The sequence below is a fragment of the Alosa pseudoharengus genome, unplaced genomic scaffold (assembly GCF_046254945.1).
Source record: "Alosa pseudoharengus isolate Yale_2024_CS ecotype anadromous, Long Island Sound unplaced genomic scaffold, YU_APseudo_1.1 YU_APseudo_1.1_scf_10, whole genome shotgun sequence".
Lineage (NCBI taxonomy): Eukaryota > Metazoa > Chordata > Actinopteri > Clupeiformes > Clupeidae > Alosa > Alosa pseudoharengus.
The window spans coordinates 11630804-11644341 of record NW_027468565.1 but is presented as its reverse complement, the minus strand read 5'-3'; the positions used below and the strand labels follow the sequence as shown (position 1 = coordinate 11644341).

Genomic DNA, 13538 nt, shown 5'->3' with positions numbered 1-13538 from the left:
ATTCAGTATGCACTATGGTAAGGTGCTCAATGTGGTGTGTGTCATGGTGGTGCAAATAAGTCCAACAGTGCAAGGTTAAAATCTATCGACCAGCAATATATATGGACAATATATAGACCAGCATTAAATATGGACAATATAAGTATAACAGTTATAGTATAATTATATGGACATATACAAAAAAATAGAAAAAAAATCTTCACGCAACCCCAAGGCTAGTCTGGCAGCTCTGAGCTGATGACCTTTTCCCCCATATGGTTGGTTACTTTGTTATTTTCTTTTATAAAAGGCAAGTCTCACAACTTCACTAATCACCATGTTTAAATTTTTTTTTGACATTCCTTTGACACACTGATGTTAATATAAAATAATGGTCTATGAATATTTTGTGAGAAAATTTCATGTGCGTGAAACTTTTTGAGGCCTATTGTTTGTTTTTCTGTAAATGAAACCCAGGCATCCCAGTATCTCGAGACTCCACCCCTAACTCACCTGTGTTTTGGATAAACATGTAGAATAAACCTGTCAACCAACTCTGTATGTCACTGACCTGTATAGCCAGAGGCGAATAAAAGGCAGAGACTGAGAGCTATTAGAACAACATCAAAGGACTGATTCCTGCCTGTTAGGTGGAGATGGCCTCCAGAACTTCACTCTCCGAGGAGGATTTCTCCTGCCCGGTGTGCTGTGACATCTACCGGGACCCTATCATACTCCTGTGCAGCCACAGCTTTTGTCGAGTCTGTCTGCAGCAGTTCTGGAAACAGAAGGGGATCCGCGAGTGTCCCGTGTGCAGGATGAGATCGTCCAGGTCTGCACCAGCCACTAACCTGGTCTTGAAGAACCTGTGCGAGGCTCTCTTGCAGGAGAGGGGTCAGAGAACTTTGGCGGTGCACTTGAAGCCGGAGGCCCATGGCAAGTTTGCAGTGGGAGCCGAGACGTTGCCCATAAAATCCTCGGGCGGGCCAGAGGCACTGTGCAGCATACACAGCGAGAAACTCAAGCTCTTTTGCCTGGAGGACAAGCAGCCTGTCTGTGTGGTATGCCGCGACTCAAAAAAGCACAATAATCATGCCTTTCAACCTATTGATGAGGCAGCTCTGGATCTCAAGGTGAAAGAATCTTACTACTTAACTGTTTATAATCTAACTGATTTTAATGTAATCCCTTCATCGAAAAGCCAATGAATGAGCAATATAGAACAAGGAAAATGGTCAGGATTTGATGAAAGTGCATTCAAAAGTGTATTTTCTTATGTCCTGACTGCTTGACCTTCATGCCTCATTGGTTATTGTTGATTCTCTTGCTATTTTGGTGACTGAAACTAGGTCATGTTTCTGTGACATGTTTGTGTTTACATATAATCAAAAACAAAGTTGAATGTCCGCACACTTGCTCCCGTTTTGCTTTATCTTTTATTTTTTATTTCACCAAGTGAACGTTTTCGAGCTACACGCTCTTCATCAGACTGAATAGCTCGAAAACGTTCACTTGGTGAAATAAAAAATAAAAGATAAAGCAAAACGGGAGCAAGTGTGCGGACATTCAACTTTGTTTTTGATTATTTGACCCTTTTGTCCTGCACCTGCGTTTTTGGATGTGCGCACCTCTACCTTATCTGTTTACATATAAGCAAACAGATGACCTGATACAATCATCCAGAAGTAAACAATGACTCTCTCCTTAGGAGGAGATTAAGCACAAACTGAAGCCCTTACAGGAGAATCTAAAGACCTACAGAGAAGCTAAACTGTTGTTTGACCAAACAGCAAAACACATAAAGGTGAGACAAAGGAAAGTTTCAGCCTCTTAAGGAAGGTTGTGTTTAGTAGTAACATCAGTTTGTTCTCATTTATTTCTCCTCCATGTGTTTCTTTGAAGTGTCAGGCCAAAGACGTAGAGAGGCAGATTAAGGAGGAGTTTGAGAGGCTTCATCAGTTTTTACGGGACGAGGAGTCTGCCAGAATGGCTGTGCTGAAGGAGGAAGAGGAGTTCAAAAGCCAGATGATGAAGAAAAAGACAGAAGAGATCAGCAAAGAAATACAGAGTCTCTTAGACATCATTAAGGCTATTGAAAAATATATGGATGGGGAAGACATCACATTCCTTAAGGTAAAGGACATGGATTCTGTGTCATGTATTACTTATGTATACTTTTATGAATGCACTGCAATACAATTCAAACCAAGTGAAAATGCAATTAAAAGTCCATTTTAATCTACACATAACAACTCCTCTGTTTTGCAGAACTACAGTGTCATAATGAAGCAGTGAGTATCCTGCCTCATCCCTATGTTAATATTATACTGAAGCCAAACTTGTGCCAGGCTTAACTCAAGGGTGTCATTCCAGAGTCCCGTTTACACTCCCGGATCCAGAGCCAGTCCCAGAAACACTAGTCAACATGGCAAATTATCTTGGTAACCTGCGGTTCAGAATCTGGGAGAAGATGAAAGACATAGTTCAGTACAGTGAGTAGCTACAAAGTGGGACTGAATGTGTCCGAACATGTTGTATCTTGACCTTTTTGTGTATTCTCTCAAAAATCGTATGACATTGCAGAATTACTGAGTAAACTGACTCTTGACTGACTGACTGGCTCTTACCAGACTGTTAGCAGGGTGAAATCCTCTTTCTACACACCCCTAAGTCTCTCCTTCCCCCTTCCTCCTTTTCACTCATTCTGTGGTTTCAGGCCCCGTGACTCTAGACCCAAACACAGCTAACCCGTGCATCTTCCTCTCTGAGGATCTGACCACCCTCCGCTACAAGGACAAAGACCAGCTGCTCCCCGACAACCCGGAGAGGTTTGACTACTGGGAGTTTGTGCTGGGGTCCGAGGGCTTTGCCTCCGGGAGCCACTGCTGGGAAGTGGAGGTGGGGGACAGCACACTTTGGGCCCTGGGGGTGACCAGCGAGTCCGTGCAGCGTAAGGGTGAGGCACTGTTCAAGAGCGCCGTGTGGGGTGTGGGCTACTACAACGGAGAGTACGGGGCCAGCTCCTCCGTGGAGCCCCCGACTCCGCTCACAGTGACCCCCAAGCTCCAGAGGATTCGTGTACAGCTGGACTGGGACAAGGGGTTGGTGGCGTTCTCTGACCCTGTTAGTAACACGCCTCTGCACACGTTCACTCACACCTTCACGGAGAGAGTGTTTCCATACTTCAGTAATTACTGTGAGCTTTGTCCCCTGAAGATCATACCATTGGATGTTTCTGTAGCAATGCAGCCACAATGATAATGTGCTTTAATGTATACTATACTGTCACTGGTAGGTGTGTGACCTTACAGTACATAATTCATTGACATTCTGGTAATAGCATGGTATTGTCACTATTACATTACAGTATAGGGGTTCTCCATGTCCTAAACAGTTTTGTAACATCTACAATTTGCAGAAGATTAATTGTACAGATTAAAATTACAATCATGACATGTTAATAGTCTTGTGAACTAGAGCAGTTTCAATCTTTTGTTGAAACAAGTGAAAGGTAGTGGTAACAATATGAAAGTTAAACAGATAATCACACATTACCCATTTGTTTGTTATATGAAAGTCATTAAATAGGTCAAATAAGAGGAAAGAAACAGACAGAAACAACATAAAAACCGTTATCACAAGGGGACAATGTGGTGACAAAGACTTGCTTAATGAAAGTCAAATTGATTTGGTTGGCCTCTGACACTGGCCTTAAAGAGATCAAATCAAATCAAATCATTTTTTTTTGTAATGAATTTGATGTGAAGATCAAGGTCATGTATGAAATTTCTGTTCTTTTGTTCTGTCAGGGTTTTAATTACATTTTCTGTCTGTAAAAATGCAAAAATTGAACATTGCTTGCAATCTACCAGTGATCACTAATTTTCATTAAGAATCTTTTGTCTTTTGTCATGATTATGGTGCATGGGTGCATGGACCATACACATGGATGTGGCTTACCATACATGACCCACAGGTCACCCTGAATACAACCATACACATCTCCATAGTGAAAACCATATACGGCTCTGGTGAAAACAACCACTTATTGCCCCCTAGTGGATCAACAAAGTATAACTACAAAAAAGTGGTTTTCATGTATAGTAGGCCTGCCTTATGTTTTGAGAATGGTCAAAAATATCTGGTTCAAATAATTGACGGTTATGCAATTCAAATAAACTTTGCTTTTAACAATTTCAAATAAAGTTAATTCAAATAAAGTACATTTTTAACAGCACAAAGTCTTATCGATATCTGTATTGCGATCCTATGCTACCATTACCATACTACACTTGTGGTATAAATACATAATACAAATATCCCTTTCAGTTTTGTATAAACTGTTATGGTAGCTCTATAACAGTTCCCTCCTGCATTTTAGAGTGTACGCGTCATTCATGTCTGAAACAACACTGGGGTGGTTCTGCATTGCTTTCAGTGACCATTAAGAGCCTAAATGTAATATAAATCTGCTACATGTTAAGATGAAAACGTGTCTGATTCATTTTAAACTGACAAAGCATACAGATGATCCTATGCACTGGGTAAATAGACAACATTAGCGTCCCGTTAGCATTGCCATTTTCATTAACACATCTTCCCAAATAAAGTAATGACTGAACATTTGTAAAACAGGAACATGTGACAGTGTTATCATTAGGTCATGCTCTACTTTGACACAGATTAAGGTTAGCAATCTGCGAGACCATTACACACGCATTTTGTGAGGGAAATTCATCCTTGTTTTTGTTTTCTATCTGGAAAACATCTGCGCTTATATATATCTCTCTCTCTCTCTCACTCTCACACACACACACACAGACACAGCTCAAAACGCCCTTCTCAAAATCTCAAGTGCAAATATAAACCACACATAAGGAACACATTTCACATGTTTGTATGTTAACATGGTAAAATAACATTTATTAAAAGAAAGTTTACATAACGTGGCTTGGCTCAGGTCAGCCAAAGACCTATAATTTCCCTTGAATACTCAGCACAGGTTGTTTACCCAAATGCCCCAAGCTCAATCACAGGAAAAGAAAAGGCCTGGTAAAGAAAAAGTCTTACCTCTGTGACCTATTAACACATACAACTAAAAGATATTATTTTTGTTCAGTCATAAAAAAAACAACAACAAATATATATGTATAAAGAAAAAAAATATACACGCGCACACACACGCCAAAATCTAATATTGCTTGAAAGAGTTTTAGCTAAGGAAGTACACAATACTTAAAAAAATACAATAGAGTGGGTGTACCACAGGGCTAAGCTTTGAACAGTCTGTCACAAAATGCGTAGAATTCATCAGTTGAAAAAAAATACAAAATAAAATGGGAGAGGTCTCATTGACTCAAGCCATAGCAATACAGAACATAAATAAAATCACAATATTTTGGCCAAATGCAGCTTCAAAAGTCCATCCAGTGTCCGTTTTTCAATTCTCCACGGTTGAAAATAAAAAAGAAGCTTCTTAGTGGCTTTCTTAAACTTAAGAGAAACATCAGGGAATAGAACAACAATAATCTGCTCCGCTGTACACGTCCACTAAAGCCAGTCAACCTGTGACAGGTACGCGTGCATGTCTGTGACCATGTCTCTCTCTCTGTGTGTGTGTGTGTGTGTGTGTGTGTGTGTGTCTGAACAGAAGTGTGGCTTTGTATGTGTATGTGTCATTGCCCCACCTTCTGCCGCCAGTGTTTTGGTGAGAGAGGTGAAGTGAGTACTGGTTAAACCCTTCAGGAGGAACCTTTAATCTAGAGTCACTGGTTTCACAGGGACACAGGGTAAGGAACACCAGGAAATCCCCCAAGACTGCAGTCCAGTTGCCATGGTGACATGTGCCTAGGACTTCTCCTAAGTTGCTTCCCTGTCCGTGTCCTTAAGTGGTGTGCTCCTGGTCGTCCACCTCCTGCTTGGTTCTCCTCAGGTTGCTCTTCATTTTCACAAACTCGGGAGTGTTCTCCTGCTCCTCCTCATTCTTCTGTTGTTCTAGCTCCAGCTACAAGAACAAGCAAAGCCCAATTCAATGTATGAATGTGATGCAAAACTGATTCATTAGGGACTTTAACTTGACACCTACACTACTTTTTAGCCACACATATGCACAGAACAAATGTACATTAAGTCAGCCGCTCTTCAAATCCCAAGCCATTCATCCAAGTGGGTCTGATATGTTAACATTAGCCTGCTGTCTGAGGTTAGTCTAAGCTCAGAGATAGTGTCATTGGTTGAGCTGAATGTACCTGTTCAAGTTTCTGCTGTCTCTTCATGAGCTCAATCTCCAGGTCTGATCTCTTCTTGTGGGCCTCCTGCTCCTCCTTCTGGGCCTTGAGCACTTGGTCTCTCTTCCGCTTCTCCATCACCTTCTGCAGTTCTGGCTTATTCATAGGAGCCAGGCCACCCCTGCAAGGGACACACAACAGCCCTTCAGCATCTGGTTCACTAAGTCATGTGCAAACGGTAACCGATTAATGGCTGTGGCACTTACAAAATAGGGTATCCACCTGTGAATATGTATGGAAATGTGCTACTTCTTGATGCATCAATAGTAGTTGATAACATAGAGTAACATTTTGGATACTAAATACACCAAAAGTCATGAAAGTAATCCTGACATTTGTCAATCCTGTGAGTGGCAAGTGCAATGCAAGCCTGGAAATCCACAGACTACAAGCAGAGCACTGGCATCATAGCATCACACACCCAGATGCCAGCTCATCATCAGCGCATGCATGCCCAGGCCAACCAGGGGACAGAACATTCTGTCTGCCAACGCTCCTGCTGTCCAGTCTCCATGGCAACCTCAACAACAACGTCATAGCAACCCAGAGTGAATTAGACTGGATTACTGACCAGTGCAAATCAGAGACTGTCATTGGACTCACACAAACACACAGACATGCATAATCACTCAAAATGGCTCTTTCAATTTGATTTGATTGACAGTTGCATAACACAAACTTTTCATGCCCCTTTCATGTCAAACCCCGATTGCCCCACATTTGAGTAATCTGCCTGTAAAAGTGTGTTCCAGGGATGAGGCCTGTGAGAGAGGTTGATGACCAGGCGCCTCTCCAATGGGACAGACTGTGTGCATTTGTACTGCTGCCAGAGAGAAGCACTTAAGGACGTAGTGGACCGGAAAAAAACAGCCCTAGCCCCTTTTTGAGTCTTGTCTTCATAGTGACTTGTACTGCAAGGTTTTACTGAGGAGTTTGAGAGTGCGTCATTAAGCAAACTCAAGCACTCCTTCACTTAACATACAGAGCACCTCTGTGTGTAAGTGTGTGTGCTTTTGGGCTGCTTTTGTAAATGTTACTTTAAAAAAAAAAAAAGTGATAGAAAGTCTCCCTACCTTTTCCCTTATCCATCTTTTATATTACATCACCACCCCCACCCCCTCCACCAGCCCATTAGCGCTCTCTGCTAAATTAAATCAGCAGAGCCGAGATAAATATGCACACGCATGGGCTGAAAACAGATGCTGCCGTTGTCATGCTGGGCCCAGACTGGGCTCTGCTGGGCTGTTATGCAACCACACGCCGTCGCCGCCGCCGCTGGCCTGTCCACCACGCCAGCTCTGAGCACCACTCAGACAACACAAGCACCGCCAGCACACGCTGTCCCCCCTCTGCACGCTCACGCTCGGCCAAGCTGAGGTACGGTTGGGGGGGGGGGGGGTGGAGGAATGTGATCACAACTCACAAGGAATTTCACTCACATACTCTGAGCTCTGGGAATCAGTGTCTATTGTGTGTCACATACAATCTGTATGAGGGACACACTATCTGGCCAATGATAACAATGGCATGAGAGGAAACTCATTACAAAAGGCTTTTCAGAACAAACAGGAGTGTTCTGGTAAGTTCTCAGAATGTGCTCAGTGTTCTCTGAACGTGCTCCGCAAGAGCCGCTCCGCTCATGTTCATGTGTTCAGCACAGCTGGTTAAAATGTGGTCTGCTGTATGAAGTTTACAGGGAAAAGTAGAATATCGAGTTTGGTCTCTTTGGTCTGCTGTTTGCAGACACTGAATGTCTTTGGTTGTGACTGCCTCATGGAGAGCAACAATGGATCTAATCATCTTCTACACTGTACATAGTTTCGGTGGGTAGAGGCATACCGATACTGTTTTTATCAGTATATCAGTATATCAATTTGGCAAGGCTTACAAATCAAAAGAAGGGTGCCATTGAATAATTTTTATTACCCATTTACAATGTATTGCTTCTGATCCAAATATATCATTGCCTTCAGTACTTCGCTGAGTATGTTGAGGAATGCAGGGTTACTGATTAAAGGGCTACTGTACGATAACTAGGTCTGCCAAACATGACTTTTGCCCAATCTGATAAAGGTGGATTACTGCGGCCTTTCCCTCGAGGCCCCCCTTTAACTCACTTTGTTCCCACCAGGACCTAAAACAGTGAAGGGATTCATTTATCAGAAATAATTTTGCTTACGTGGAGGTAAAACAGTTACAGTAAGATGACAAGTAAATGTGAGATAGACGCAAATGGGATAGTCTGTGCTGAGAGGCATGCATACAAAAAAAGCATGTCTAAATGCATTTACAAAACGTTGGGGAGGATATTTTAGAATTCCATTGATGTAGTCTACTTCAAGAAGACAGCTTTCAGACAGACTTGAAGTGTCTAACTAAGTTAATCCTCCCTTGAGGATCAGCCACGCATTCTGGCACCTACTTTCCTTCACTTCTCGCATTCAGCTTAATCTCCAGAACGTAATCAAATATTGTCCCATGGGCAGAACCTGAAAGCTGCTCAGTGTGTGTGCTCTCCCCCATCCCCACCGTGGGTTTGCACCGCACAGTGTGACGCTTCAGAAAGTTCTGGTGAATTAAGCAGAAATAAATAAATATCTGAAAAAGGCGCATCACAGCCAGTTCTTTTTTTATTACGTAACTTCTGACGTTCAAGAGAATGAGAAGAATCCTCAGACGATCTTGGACTTGAGCTCAAGACTCCTGTCAGAATGTTCGCCCAGAGAGGACAAAAAAGTATGGAGGGCTTCGTAAAGACTGGTCCAGTCCTCTTCTGGGCACTTATATAAGCAGCTAGCCCACCCCTGCCCCCGACCCAAAGCATTATCTAATAAGTGATGCAATGTACCTCGCTATATATAGTCTGACCTCCATCAGTGTGACTTTTCATCTGTATGCCCTCCCTGTAGATGTGGTTTCATAAGCACTTTGATGCGCACTACTCTTCCAAGTGTGATGGATATGTGTGAGAGAGAGAGAGAGAGTGAGTGAGAGACAGAAAGAAAGAAAAAAAGAAAGAAAGAAAGAAAGAAAGAAAGAATGGACAGATGGTAAACTGGTAGGAGATGAAGAATATTGATGAGCTCTAACTGTCAAGGACAGTATGCGTGAGGCAATGACAAAGAACGTAAGAAAGATAGAAAGACAGGTAGAGAGACATAGAGAGAAGGAGAGAAATAGAGCTTTTGAGAGAGTGTGTGTGAGAGATGCTGTAATCCCTGTTATGTAACTCCCTCTTCCTCTCAGCTTCTCAGCATCACTACAGTGCTCAGCATCATCTAATCCTTTCCAGACTGCGGAAACATTCCCTCACTTTATCAAAACACACACACACACACACACACCCCTCATGTCTAGACAGCACCTAACAATTCAGATGGGTATCTCTTGTATTCCCAAAACCCTTACAGGCTGGAAACGTGAGATCAGATTCAGACCACCCTGCACAACTCCACGCTGCCAGCACACTGACTTCAGGTCAGTCAGCAACACAAGCCTGCTGCTCCTTCAGCTCGCCCACTCAGAGAACAGGAGGAGCGTGGGGAGCAGAATGGGGCGATCACTGTTGTTTTACATAACTGTTCTGGTACATGTGTGAGTGAGTCAGAGTCGGAGGGTATGCCTGTGTGTGTGTGTGTGTGTGTGTGTGTGTGTGTGTGTGTGTGTGTGTGTGTGTGTGTGTGTGTGTGTGTGTATGTGTGTGAGCTCGGTTCCCTGGTTATCATCTCTCATCAACATCAAAGCACTAAAAAGATCTCCTGAGGCTGGTTTGCCTGTCAACGTTCTCCTTTTTTCCACCAGCTACACAATGTAAACAAACATTTACATAACATTAAGAGAGTGCTAGCAAGTATCTTTTCTAAAGCCTGGTCTTCCTTGCATTCTTGCTTTCCATCTCTGCTGTTTTAGTGGAAATAATGCACCATTCACCAAAGGGAATATAATGCAGCTATGACTACGCAACATTCAACATTACCATACAGCAGGAGTATATGCTTATGTAACAGGGCTGCGGCGTCCAGTCTTCTTTTATTCTACAGCCCATATTAATTGTTGTCACTCAGATGATAATCTCTGAAATGGCCAGTAGGATTACACAGATCTGCACTCAACTATCATGCTTCGGTGACAAACATGGGAGTGAAAACAAGACAACGTGTTTCATAAGGGGTTATCTCATCAAATTTGAACCTCTGTTCCCTGAAGTATCCCATCAAGGTAATGTATTTGGTGTGAGGGGAGGGGAGGGGAGGGAGTAGGAGAAGTACGGACAATGAGCCTGAGTCAATATGATGCACAATGCAGCTAATAATGATGTGTTTCAGCACTGTTTCAATGACCTGCCCAGCTTTAAATAAACTTAAATACTCTGTAAATAAAAGACCTAGATCAGATTACACACTCTCCCAGTGTGTGTGTGTGTGTGTGTGTGTGTGTGTGTGTGTGTGTGTGTGTGGTTTAGTGAGGGATGAAAAGACAGGCAGAAACAGTGGGTGATGGGTGATAGAAATGACTTAAAGAGAAATGTAGGGCAAAGCAAAAAATCAGACAAAAAAAAAAAAAAAACAATATTTAGCTATTTTTTGTTTTGTTATAAAAGTTAGCTGAACAAATTGCACCAGCACTAGAAGATATATTGCAGGCAGACAGACAGACAGACACCACACCTCTTTTGGCTCATTAGCAGCTCTCGGTGCAGGTCTTGATGGTTCCTGGAATTCTTGACTGGGTTAATAAGTTTCTTGGGCTTGATAAGCTCATCGCAGTCCCCGTCCATGTAGTCCGGCTGGGCCATGATGCTTCGCACCCTGGGCAGTCCCTCTCTTAGCTCCCCCTGGTTCAGACAGTGGTCTGTGGTCACAGAGAGGGCAATGGTTAGCCACAGGTCAGCTTGACACTAGCAGTGCTCAGGCCTCGAAAAGAAAACTTGAGGCTCTACTCCCATGAGCATTTCTTTTCATAGCATAAATGACGATTTTAAGAAAATTGTCGATATTGTGAGATAGGATAAACACACACACACGTCCAAAGAAGGTCTGCTGAGAAAAATTGGTTAAAAAAAGGATACTGATAATGACAAAATGAGAATGTAGAATGGGACACCAGATAAAGTCATGATCATGAGATTTCACAGGTCTCATGCCTGAAAAATGTGACCACATCAACACAGAAGTAAGACATAACAACCAGTATGAAGCTCAAACTATAAACCCACTCTAGCCAAAACAGTCAGAAAAAAAAAAAAATTCAACAGCATGGGCTACCTCACAATAACAAACGTCCTGCAACTATGCATCGTCTAAAAACATGTGTTATTTTACTTTCCTTTCCCATGGCAACACAGTTTTGAAGAAGCCCAAACAATTCAGTAGGATAATATGTTCAGAGAACTCCACATCCACATTGTACAAGAGTAGACTATACAGTCTGCAGTTAATTGTTCACGAACGGTTGAGGAAGCGACACATTGAATATCCCACATGTGAGTTTATAATAAGAGGAAAATGCATTATATTTGGCCTCTCGTGTGATCATTTTCTTCGTATTTCCACAACAGTTAAGTCTCACCTGCATAACAGTCTCTTGTGAAACGAGCAGTTACTGTCCATCGTAACATACTTTGCAGGTACGCAATGTACAGAACAGGCGCGGTCAGAATGTGGGGAAAATCACAGGAATTTAAAAAAAGAAAATAAAAAAATGTGCCCATAAAAACTCACCTGGCAGGACGGGGAACACGGGGTATCCGAACATTGTAGTCATTTCTACGGACTTTAGATGGTTTTTGCCCCGAAACTTGTAAGTAAACACCCAACTCGTGTACAGCGAGGGGATCGCACGCTGTGCTGCTGCGGAGTGGTGATGTTTGCTGTGCTCTCTGCCTCACAACTGTCTGAGTGCGTAGCGCGCCTTGCCGCTTTCAGGGATGTGATATTGTTTTATTACCTAACAACCCCGCCCCTGACAGAAAAATACCACGGTTAATCTTTTAACAGTTGGTGACCCAAACTGCCTTATATGGAAAAAGAGACCATTTTTCATACAGATGCTCCACATTCCTTCTCTAACTCAAAGCACAATGCACACCTAATCAATACCGAAAGAAATTACTACATCTTATGAAGAAAACCACTGAAAAAACAACTGGTAGCCTAGGTTAAATAGGCCAACCCTATTAGAATGTTAATTGTTTGATTGTGAAACAAGTCATAGCCTCATAGTACAAACATACAAACTACTTAACGTAACTGCAAAAAGATAAATAAGGAATGTTAACGATATTTACTATCATGCATAACAGTAGAACCTTATGGAGCATTCACAAATCCTCCACATTTTGTCACCTATTGTGATAGGAGTCTTGTAAATGTATGTAAGCACAGCACATGTCCACGAGAGGTCGCACTAGGGTAAGTTCCCGTTTAAACAGAGCATGCTGTAGTAGGCTTAACGCAAGCCCGATGTAATTCAATTATTTAATTGAGGGCTGAATCCGGAAGAAAATTGAATTTATTTGTCTCATCAGTCTGACTCTGTCCTTTCTGTTCAAGCCAGTAACCTTGCTGCTAGGTCTATGGAGAAACATGGGGAGAGGTTTACATAGGCTATATGGTCCACATTGAAGAGTCAAGTTTATCATGACTTTTCTTTCTGGTGTGACAACTCCTGTGATTCAAATGTTTTAGTAAGCTAGAGAAACAGATGCGCACAAAATAAGAATAAAGAGTGAAGTCTATTGAGCTGACCTACATTTACTACATATTCAAGATATTGGACCAGAATGACCACTTTAGAAGATGCATCCACAAAACTCTCTTCTAAGATCCTAATCTAATCAGTATTTATGATCAGTCATATGACCTATAAATGTGGTCAGAGTTGAATCAAACAACCTTGAATCAGGTTGTTTTCAGGGTTCAATCATACAGCAGGGGAATTAGGCTATAATCTGTACAATCGGACATCCAGAAAACATCCTTGACACAATCTCCATTGTTCATGATGGACAAATGTGACTTGGTGCACTGTAAAGGCTTACACACGCGCGCACACACACACACAGCAGCAACACACCTCTTGTGCATGTTATTTATTTATAAAGGCACAGGCTCCTGCAGGGGAAAGCACTGGTTGTAGCATAATGACAGGGGGGTTCCTAACCCACGGCAGAGCAACCGCTCCAGTTCTCTCCAGTAGTAATTACCATTATCGCCAGTCGCCACTTGGCTGGAGAACTGGACCGCGTGTGAGGGACAGCAGCACGCCCGTACA

At 42.4% G+C, this 13538-nt stretch overlaps 2 protein-coding genes across 3 annotated transcripts in view; one reads left to right on the top strand and one right to left on the bottom strand.

The window, feature by feature from the left end:
• Nucleotides 1–549: 549 nt before the first annotated feature.
• LOC143109985 (zinc-binding protein A33-like) lies at nt 550–3237 on the top strand. Its single transcript, XM_076272795.1, has 6 exons — nt 550–1112; nt 1688–1783; nt 1882–2112; nt 2248–2270; nt 2353–2471; nt 2696–3237. Exons 1-6 carry the CDS (start codon nt 636–638, stop codon nt 3235–3237), a joined length of 1488 nt encoding a protein of 495 aa, XP_076128910.1. The 5' UTR covers nt 550–635.
• fam107b (family with sequence similarity 107 member B) overlaps nt 3233–13538 on the bottom strand; it is a 25401-nt gene continuing 15095 nt past the window's right edge. Inside the window, exons 1-4 of one of the 2 annotated variants that reach the window (XM_076263324.1) lie at nt 11987–12181; nt 10934–11117; nt 6228–6387; nt 3233–5983 (exon numbers count right to left, since the gene is read on the bottom strand). In XM_076263324.1, coding sequence (XP_076119439.1) covers nt 5864–5983; nt 6228–6387; nt 10934–11117; nt 11987–12029 — 507 coding nt within the window. In that variant the 5' untranslated portion in view covers nt 12030–12181 and the 3' untranslated portion in view covers nt 3233–5863. Of the gene's footprint in view, nt 5984–6227; nt 6388–10933; nt 11118–11986; nt 12182–13538 lie in introns of those variants that run through there. The other variant, XM_076263334.1, reaches the window with a different exon arrangement.

Coding starts and splice junctions, on each gene's coding strand:
- LOC143109985 (XM_076272795.1), top strand. CDS start 636: ATGGCCTCCAGAACTTCACTCTCCGAGGAGGATTTCTCCTGCCCGGTG. Junction 1,784..1,881: donor AAACAGCAAAACACATAAAG/GTGAGACAAAGG, acceptor GTTTCTTTGAAG/TGTCAGGCCAAAGACGTAGA. Junction 2,271..2,352: donor TACAGTGTCATAATGAAGCA/GTGAGTATCCTG, acceptor GTGTCATTCCAG/AGTCCCGTTTACACTCCCGG.